The sequence below is a fragment of the Colobus angolensis genome, unplaced genomic scaffold, assembly GCF_000951035.1.
Source record: "Colobus angolensis palliatus isolate OR3802 unplaced genomic scaffold, Cang.pa_1.0 Scaffold4, whole genome shotgun sequence".
Taxonomy (NCBI): Eukaryota; Metazoa; Chordata; class Mammalia; order Primates; family Cercopithecidae; genus Colobus; species Colobus angolensis.
In genome coordinates this window covers 2741228-2751554 of record NW_012117376.1, presented here as the reverse complement: position 1 = coordinate 2751554, position 10327 = coordinate 2741228, and the positions used below count along the sequence as shown (strand labels likewise).

General features: G+C 43.2%; 1 protein-coding gene across 1 annotated transcript in view; it reads right to left on the bottom strand.

Moving 5' to 3' along the window:
- Positions 1–480: 480 nt before the first annotated feature.
- The window catches only part of SNIP1 (Smad nuclear interacting protein 1), a 17409-nt gene continuing 7562 nt past the window's right edge, over positions 481–10327 (bottom strand). Inside the window, exons 3-4 of the mRNA XM_011955292.1 lie at positions 3802–4400; positions 481–1960 (exon numbers count right to left, since the gene is read on the bottom strand). Of these exons, the coding sequence (XP_011810682.1) occupies positions 1696–1960; positions 3802–4400 (864 nt within the window). The 3' untranslated portion in view covers positions 481–1695. The remainder of the gene's footprint in view (positions 1961–3801; positions 4401–10327) is intronic.

Genomic DNA, 10327 nt, shown 5'->3' with positions numbered 1-10327 from the left:
TCACTGTGTTAGCCAGGATGGTCTCGATCTGCTGACCTCATGATCCGCCCGTCTCGGCCTCCCAAAGTGCTGGGATTACAGGCTTGAGCCACCGCGCCCGGCCAAGTGTTCACTTTTCAAAGGATCTTTTAACTTCTTCTGAATGAACATTAGTCAGCTGCCCCTCCCACTAGCCAACCTTTAGCCCTGAGCACACATGGGTATGAAAACAATCAAATTTATAGCATCCTAAGTCTCAACCCAAGAGGAACAATTAGTAGTAACACTGATTGAGCTGCTTTACCACCTTTCCCCACAACCCAACTCCATGTCACCGTCTGCTATTCTACTGACTTGGAGGCCAACAATATAACCTTCCCCACAACACTCTAAAACAGCTACCTGTTTTTATCTCAAAAGTACTGACGGAAGGCTCCATTAGCAGCAAACAGACCTATGAACACAAGGTCCTCTAAGCTAGGAAAGCATTACTCTTTGAAATGGGGCTATATTTACAAATTTTATTTTTTTATCCCAAAAATACATATAAATGAACACCTGCTCTACAAATGCAGGGAGGCCTTTGCCTAACATTGTCATATGAAAATCAGTATCAGCTCTTTAACACACAATTTACATATATACATACATATACACTATATGTAAGCAGCAAATACTTCGCTACTTACACATATTCCTCTGGTGGAAAACTAGGAAATTGGGAAATTCCCCTGCTTTCCAACCTTGGGAAGGTAAATACAGCTTCTCTGAACAATTTTTAAAGGATGAAATGTGTAGAAATAATGTAAACAACACAACCTGCTTTAGACATATACACGTTATTAGAATAAAGTAAGAACCTGCCACATCAGTGACAGTTTATTTCTCAAAGAAAAAAAAAGGAGATAACATTTGAATAAAAATGCAAAACTGAAGTACAGTTAATATGATCAAAACTGTTTTGTACATGCTCCATGGAGAAATCAGGAATTCTTTCAGAAAGAACAGATCCACGGCCAATTTCAGTCACTTGTGACGCTGACTCAGCACCCACTAGTAGCAACCAGGATCCTTCTGTACAGTCACGGGCTTGAGCAGGTGCCATAGAGCATCTGTTTAAGTTAAACAGTCAATAACGTTTACTGACTGCAGTACATTCCCACCCCCAAAAGACTAAGTGCAAAATCAACTTCTAAGCTCAAGAGCTCAACCAGGTCAAAGCTTTGGTATATACTGGAGGTTGTTTTGGTGATAACCAAAGCCTAGTAAGATTCTCTGCTCAGGGGTTCGCCCCAAAAGAAAAACACCTGGTCCACAAAGCTTAATACCTATATAAATAAAGTTAACTGTACAAAGAGAACAAGCCATGATTTACCCTTAACCAAGGGTTTATAGTTTCCTAGGCAGCAGTTCTGAAAGCACCAACTAAAACCACAACGCTTCTACTAAAACACGGTGTGTTGTAATTGGTGAGACTGTTCTGAAAACAAACGCCTGCAGGCATGTGGCCAAGGTGCCACAGAAAAAGTTTAACAAACATTAGTCAGTGTATTCAAATGGTAACACAATCTGGTCAGCAACAGGGGAAAGACTTAAGGCAGTAAGAGGCATTACAGAGAGAATGATAGTGTCAGACCCACCACCATAGTGCTCTCTGAGTCAATCAAAGCCTTCCAACAAGGAAAACGTGTCTCAATAGTTTGGGTTCTTAGTTTGTTAGCTGTCAGACACTTCTTCCTCCTCCTCCTCATCCTCATCGTCTTTCCTGTCTATTTCCGAAGTGTCCGACGACTCATAGAGCAAGACATATTCTCTGCTACTGAATCCAAATTTGAGTACATCCTTTTCTTTTAGTTCATAGTATCTCTGTGGCTCAATACGTTTGTTGTTTAAGAAGGTTCCATTGCCTGAGCCAAGGTCAATGATGTAGGGCTTCACTCTTCGGCCAACCGTGCCATCAGCACGGGTATATTCCACAAGCCTAGCAGAGAAGAAGGAGAAACCTATGAGCAAATTTCTGCCTCAGATCATCCAGCCTCTCTCAAGCTCTTTGCTAAGACACCCTAGATGATGTAAATAACCTGACTTGAGCACAATTCAAGTTAAAATTCTAGGGAATCAAAGAAATCAAGGGGAAAGCATGGCCCTGGGAAGGGAAATTGGAAGTTCAAATATATTTAGTAGAAAAGGTGAGAATGGGTTGCTGGAGGGTGGGGAGAATCCATGGAAGATCAAAAGGTGGAAATGCAGAATCCAATGTCTCTTGCTGTGGTTAAGAAAATACATTTTTTTCTGTTGTTTATAATCAATGTTTCTTTAACCTATATTTCAATATATTTCAGTTCCTGTCCAAATGGGAAAAAAGAGTGGACTCGGACTTCAGAGTCAAGGGAGCTATATTTAAGCCAGAGTTCTACTATGGCAGGAGTCCCCAGCTCCTGGACCATGGACTGGTACCAGTCCGTGGCCTGTTAGGAACCAGGCCGCACAGCAAGAGGTGAGCAGTGGGCAGACAGGCAAGCAAGCCTAACTTCATCTGTATTTTCAGCTGCTCCCCACCACTCGTATTATTATTGCCTGAGCTCCGCCTCCTGTCAGATCAGCGGTGCCATTAGTCTCATAGGAGCGTGAACCCTATTGTGAACTGTGCACAGGTGGGATCTAGGTTGCGTGCTCCTTAGGAGAATCTAATGCCTGATCTGTCACTGTCTCCCATCACCCCCAGATGAGACCATCGAGTTGCAGGAAAACAAGCTCAGGGCTTCCACTGATTCTAGATTATAGTGAGTTGTATAATTATTACATTATATATTACAACGAAATAATATTAGAAAATAAAGTGCACAATAAATGTAATACACTTGAATCCTGAAACCATCCCCCTGGTTCCATGGAAAAACTGTCTTCCATGAAACCGGTCCTTGGTGCCAAAAAGGTTGGGGACCACTGTACTATAGTGGTCATTTGTTAGGCAAGTCACTTGGTTTTGCTGGGCTTCAGTTTTCTCATCTGTCAAATGGGGATATAAATACTTGTCCATTCAAAGTCAGGAGACCATGTTAAAACAAAACAAAACAAAACAACAACAACAAAAAGCAGACCAGGCGCAGTGGCTCACACCTGTAATCTCAGCAATTTGGAAGGCAGAGGCGGGTGGATCACGAGGTCAGGAGTTCGAGACCAGACTGACCAATACAATGAAACCCTGTCTCTACTAAAAATACAAAAATTCGCTGGGTGTGGCAGCGGCGCCTGTATTCCCAGCTGTTCGGGAGGCTGAGGCAGGCAAACTGCTTGAACACGGGAGGCAGAGGTTGCAGTGAGCTGAGATCGCGCCACTGCACTCCAGCCTGGGCACAGAAGGAGACTCCGTCTCACAAAAACAAAAAACCAAAAACCGGTCCTATCCTTCTCACAGGATTGTTGTGAGAATCATCACAGATGTCCCATGCAAGCTATCAAGAACCAGTTTCAAAATTAGTTGAGCACAGAGACACACACCTGTGGTCCCAGTTACTCGGGAGGCCAAGGTGGGAGACAATCATTTGAGCCCAGGAGGTTGCTGGAGTGAGCTGTGTTTGCTCCACTGCACTCTAGACTGGGTGACAGAGTGAGACCTTGTCACAAAAAAATAAAAAACAGATTAAAAGTATAGTGTTCTTATAAATATGTAAGCAATTATTTAAAGGGAAGTTAGATTAATAATACGCTTTAGATATGAGGGGTATGGGATTCATCTGCATAAATATGAACACAAATTTTAGTAATCCTAACTGAGCAATTGTTTCTGCTCACATTAGTTTCTTCCTCCATGTTACTTACCGATATTGAAAGACCGCATGCTGCTTTGAACAAGACGGGTGATCGATAGGAATGTCTGCAATGCGGCGGTGTCGACCCAGTAGATACGCACTCTGTCGATGTATGTACATGACTGGAAGCACCTCATCATTTTTAAATGGGTAGAGACGCCACCGTTTTTTCGGGATACGTGCTTCTGGGGGCTCGCTATATTTAATGACTACACCCCGGAAAGTGTTGGTGTCCTCAAGAAGTGCCCCAGAAAGTTCAAAGCTTGGTTTTTCTTTAGCAGGCACCTCTTTTTCTTTGTTGTTGCCACCAGGCCGAGGAACCAACTCCTGAGACTCACTACCACCACCACCAATGTCATTCCTCTGGCGATGCTCCCGTCGCCTGGCATTATAAAACTCCCGCTCTTCTTCCTGAGCCTGCAGGTTCTGAGTGTCTCGATCCCGTCCCTGACCCTGCCCACTCCCAGGTCTCTCGTTAGACATTCTCCTTTGGTGGGAATGGCCCCGGTGTCTGTCCCGGTCACTTTTCCTAGCTCTCCTGTGTTCCTGTTCTGATGGTTCCCTGTGCTGCCGATCCTCCCGTCCTCTCCGGGGATGATCCTCACGCTCCTGAAATTCAAACAGATTCTGTCATTTTAACACAGTGCACAATCTAAAGGCAGCCCAAATCTTGTTCTTTTTGAATGAGGTACATTCAAAAAGTCTTTTGTAATTTGGACTCTGGCATTTAGAACAACATTTCCCACAGAAATAAGATTATATCTGGTGGTTATGTTCCCTTGCAAGGCCACAAAGATGGTATCCCATGCTGCTGTTCAACTATAGCCCTAATAGCACAAGCCTAGGTCCAGAGCCCTAAAAACAAGAGACTATTTAGTCTAGAAAGGAGAAAGAAAAATAATTCCCTCCTTTTCAGAACAAAGGTAACTATGGGCAAACTTACAGGGAAGAATATACAGAAAATAGAACTAAGAGTTAAGTAGTCAGGTACAAGATATGTAAAGAAAGAAACTAGCTTTCTCTCATGCCAAAAATGAAAATATAACAGTTTTTAAATCCTACTTCCACAGTTAAAAAAAAATTCAATACCTAGGAATAAACTTAAGAAACATGAAAGACATATAAGAAGAAATCTGTAAAAATTCATTACAATAGAGGCTTTTTAAAGATCTGAAGCAATGGAGAAACATACCATGATTTCTTGAAAAAGACAGCATTGAAAATCAGCCTAGGCCAGGCACGGTGGCTCATGCCTATAATCCCAGCACTTCGGGAGGCCGAGACGGGCGGATCACCTGAGGTCAGGAGTTCCAGACCAGCCTGACCAACATGGTGAAACTCTGTCTCTTCTAAAAATACAAAATTAGCCGGGTGTGGTGGCACATGCCTGTAATCCCAGCTACTCAGGAGGCTGAGGCAGGAGAATCGCTCGAACCTGGGAGGCAGAGGTTGCAGTAAGCCGAGATCGCGCCATTGCACTCCAGCCTGGGCAACAAGAGTGAAACTCCTTCTCAAATAAAAGAAAGAAAAGAAGAAAAAAAAAGAAAATCAGCTTGGTAGAAAATGTCTGCAACACAAACCATACAGTAGTCCTAGGGGGATACATTCTAAGTATGGTGGATGGCTGAAACCACCGATAGTACTGAACCTGACTGCCATCAAATGTAACACATTTCTGTTCACATCTTCCACCCATAAATTTAATGCCTTTTCCATCTTAACTAAGCACTTATGAACTGTGGCTGTAACTTTTACAGTATGAGATACAACAGCAAAACTAGCATGAATTTCTTTTTCCTTCCCCACAATTTCACAATAGAAGATTCATTCTTACTATCGATCTTAGCAATTTCAATATAGGATTTGAAAAGTTTTTTTAAGTTGAGAACTTTCATCTTTTCGTTTAGGAAGCACTTTACAGCTTCTCTTTAGCCTTCCTAATTGCCAAAATCACTACTGTTGCACTTTGGGGCCACTACTAAATAAAATAAAGGTTACTTGAATCCAAGCACTGCAAACCGCAACAGTTATCTGATAACCAGGATGACAACTAACTGACGGACAGGCAGGTAGCGCATACAGCACACATAAACCAGACAAAGGAAGGATTCATGTTCCTGGTGGGACAGCACAAGTTTACGCCAAATGACTCAGGATAGTGACCAATTTAAACTTTATGAGTTGTTTTTTTCTGGAGTTTTCCATTTAATATTTTCAGATGTAGAAAGTGAAACCACAGATAAGGGGAGACTACTGCATATTAATATATCAATAAGAAACAATTCAATAGAGAAACTGACAAATGGCCAGGTGCCAGTGGCTCACACCTGTAATCCCAGCACTTTGGGAGGCCAAGGCAATGGATCGCTTGAGCCCAGGAGTTTGAGAACAGCCTGGGCAATATGGTGAAACCCCGTCTCTACTAAAAATACAAAAATCAGCTGGGCACAGTGGTGCATGCCTGTAGTTCCAGTTCCTCAGAAGGCTAAGGTGGGAGGACTGCTTAAGCCTGGGAGGCAGAGGTTGCAGTGAGCTGAGATTCTACCACTGTACTCCAGCCTGGATGACAGAGCAAGACTCTGTCTCAAAAATAAAAAAGGAAAGAAAAATGAACAATTTTCAGAAGAAATAAATGTCCAAGGGCTGAGCACAGTGGGTGACGCCTGTAATCCCAGCACTTTGGGAAGCCACGGCAGGAGAATTGCTTAAGCTCAGGAGTTTGAGACCAGCCTGGGCAACACGGCAAAACCCCATTTCTACAAAAAATACAAAAATTAGCCAGGCATGACAGCATGCACCTATAATCTAAAATTACAGCTATTTTAGAATTTGAGGTGGGAGGATCACTTGAGCCCAGGAGGTTGAGGCTGAAGTGAGCTATGTTCATAGCACTGCAGTCCAGCCTGGGCTACAGAGACCCTGTCTCAAAAAAAAAAAGAAATACACGTCCAATAAATGCATGAAGATATACTTAACCTAATAACCAAAGCATCAAATTCTAAAAGAAATATGAATTTTCTCTCCTTGAATTAGTAAAATTAAAAAGATCAATAATATCTAGAGTCAAAAAAGAAGGTAATACAGGAAAATGGGTATTTTCAGTCACTGCTGGTACAGGTATAAACTAGCATAGCCTATTTAGGTCAATTTGACAGTATTTAATCAAAATCTCATCAACCACTAATGTCACTTACAGAAACCAATCCTACAGAAATACTAGCAGAAACGTACAAACACATATATATGAATGTGTTTACTGTAATTTCATAATAAAAAACCTGGAAACAACTTAATGTCCTGCAATGGTAGAATGGTTAAATTATTATCTATTCATACAAAGGAATACTTCACAGCCATGAAAAAGAATGAGATAATGACATAGAAAGATATCTAATATATTGTTAAATGGAAGGGGAAAAAAGAGAAGGGGCAAGTTTCACAATAAGACCAGATATTTCTATATATAGACTTGGCAGATGAAATACTTGGAGAAATGTTCCCACTATAATTTAACTAGATACTTATTAAATTTTTAATGCATTGTTGGGCTGTCAATAAGCAAGGCAAAAATCTCCAATGAGAAAAAAATCTCCAAAGGGAGGTAAGAAAAAAAAAAGATTTGAGTTCTAAGCATGGGCTCAAATACTAAAGAATACTAGACACACACAAGGAAATGGAAACAAGCCACTGAGAATGAGAGGCAGCAGAAACAAGTCTTATAGGGTGGGCATGGTGGCTCACGCCTGTAATCCCAGCACTTCGGGAGAGCAAGGGGGACGGATCACTTGAGGTCGGTCAGTTCAAGACGAGCCTGGCCAACATTGTGAAACTCCATCTCTACTAAAAATACAAAAATTAGCCAGGTGTGGTAGCGCATGCCTGTAATCCCAGCTACTTGGGAGGTTGAGGCAGGAGAATCGCTTGAACCCAGGAAGTGAAGGTTGCAGTGAGCAGAGATGGTGCCACTGCATTATAGCCTGAACGACAAAGTGAGACTCCATCTCAAAAAAAAAAAAGAAACAAGAGGCCGGGCAAAGTGGCTCACGCCTGTAATCCCAGCATTTTGGGAGGCCGAGGCGGGTGGATCACGAAGTCAGGAGTTCAAGACCAGCCTGGCCAAGATGGTGAAATCCCGTCTCTACTAAAAATACAAAAAATTAACCGGGCGTGGTGGCGGGCACCTGTAATCCCAGCTACATGGGAGGCTGAGGCAGGAGAATCGCTTGAACTTGGAGGCCAGAGGTTGCAGTGAGCCGAGACTGTGCCATGGACTCCAGCCTGGATGACAGAGTGAGACTCCATCTCAAAAAAAAAAAAAGAAACAAGTCTTATAGATGTAGCTCCCCAAGGACTTCATTCACGTACAAAATTTTATTATTATTATTTTTTATTTTAAAAAGAAAAAATGAGACATTCTTTGCGGAGAGTCGCCGGGGTTTCCTGGTTCAACAGTGCTTGGATGGAACCGGGCTCTTGCCCCCCACCCCGACTGGCCGCCCATACCTAGCCCTCTGACACCTCCTCACTGGGCCCTCTGATGGTCCCAAGGCCCCTGTCGCCAGTCCAGCACCATGCAGTCACTGCCGCGCAGCCACTGCCACCACGACCGCATCCCCCTCGCAGGTGAGCCAGAACTACCACCACCAACCGCCAGATCAACCTGGAGTTCTATGCCTCCTACATCTATCTGTCATGTCTTACTACTTTGACCACGATGAGGTGGCTTTGAAGAATTTTGCCAAGTACTTTCTTCACCAGTCTCATGAGGAGATGGAACATGCCAAGAAATTGATGAAGCTGCAGAGCCAAAGAGATGGCCAAATCTTCCTTCGAGATATCAAGAAACCAGACCATGATGACTGGGAGAACAGGCTGAATGCAATGGGGCGTGCATTACATTTGGAAAAACATGGGAATCAGCCACTACTGGAACTGTACAAACTGGCCACCAACAAAATGACCCCCATTTGTGTGACTTCACTGAGACACATTACCTAAATGAGCAGGTAAAATCCATCAAAGAATTGGGTGACCACGTGACCAACTTGCGCAAGATGGGGGCACCCAAATCTGGCTTGGCAGAATATCTCTTTGACAAGTACACCCCGGGAGACAGTGATAATGAAAGCTAAGCCTTAGGCTAATTTCCCCATAGCCATGGGGTGACTTCCTGGTCACCAAGGCAGTGCATGCATGCTGGGGTCTCCTTTGCCTTTTCTATAAGTTGTACCAAAACACCCACTTAAGTTATTTGATTTGTACCATTCCTTCAAATAAAGAAATTTGGTATCTCACACCAAAAAAATACAAAAAACTTCTTGCTATGGACTAGGTAACGTATAAAAATGTTTGCAGATAATTAAGGTCAAAAATTTTAAAAGAGAGAGCAGTAAGAGACTTTCAAAATGATTAGGCAGAAAATGAGAATGATACAAAAATTAGCATGGTCCCTAATTAAAAAAATACATCATCATAATAAAAAGGATTAGGCAGGCAGGACACAGTGCCTCACACCTATAATCCCAGCACTTTGGAAGGCCGAGGCGGGTGGATCACTTGAGTCCAGGAGTTCGAGACCAGCCTGGGCAACATAGTGAGACCCCCCCCGCCATCTCTAAAAATAATAATAAAAATAAAATTAAAAAGTAAAAATTTTTCTTGGTGACTTCACAACCATTAGGATGGCTACCATAAAAAAACTGAAAATAACAAGTATTGGCAAAGATGTGGAAAAATTGAAACCCTTGTACACTGCTGGTGGGAATGTAAAATGGTAGTGTGGAAAACAGTACAGTGGTTCCACAAAAAATTAAAAAACAGAACTGCCATATGATCCAGCAATCCCACTTCTGTTTATATATCCCAAACAAATGAAAGCAGGGTCTCAAATAGATACTTGAGCACCCATGTTCATTGCAGCATTATTCACAATACCCTAAAAGTGGAAGCACTGGGACTAAGACCTCCTCCCCTGCTCCCTGCCATACACAAGGCTCAAGTGAGGGCCTGCTTGCTCAGAGTGGGACTCAGTTTTTCTAGACTTCCTAGCCTAACAAAGACATGCATCAAGAGAGAGCCTCAGACAACCACTCTTCCTACTCCAAAACATTTACAAGCTTGCCACCGCTATCTGCCTTGAGTTCACCAGGACTAATCTTATCATGTCCTTTATCCCTGATTAAGAGTCACTGTAAGAAGTCAAAATGGCCGGGTGTGGTGGCTTATGTCTGTAATTCTAGCACTTTGGGAGGCTGAGGTGGGTGGATCGCTTGAGGTCAGGGGTTCAAGACCAGCCTGGCCAACATGGTGAAATCCTGTCTCTACTAAAAATACAAAAATGAGCTGGATGTGGTGGCACGTGCCTGTAGTCCCAGCTACTTGGGAGGCTGGAGCAGAAGAATCACTTGAACCCCAGAGGAGGGGAGGAGAGGGGAGGGGAGGAGAGGGGAGGAGAGCAGAGGAGAGGAACAGTGGCCCTGTCAACTGAGAGCTCAGCTCTGGGGTCCTTTTCCAACCCCGAGGCCCCGGGAGACCCC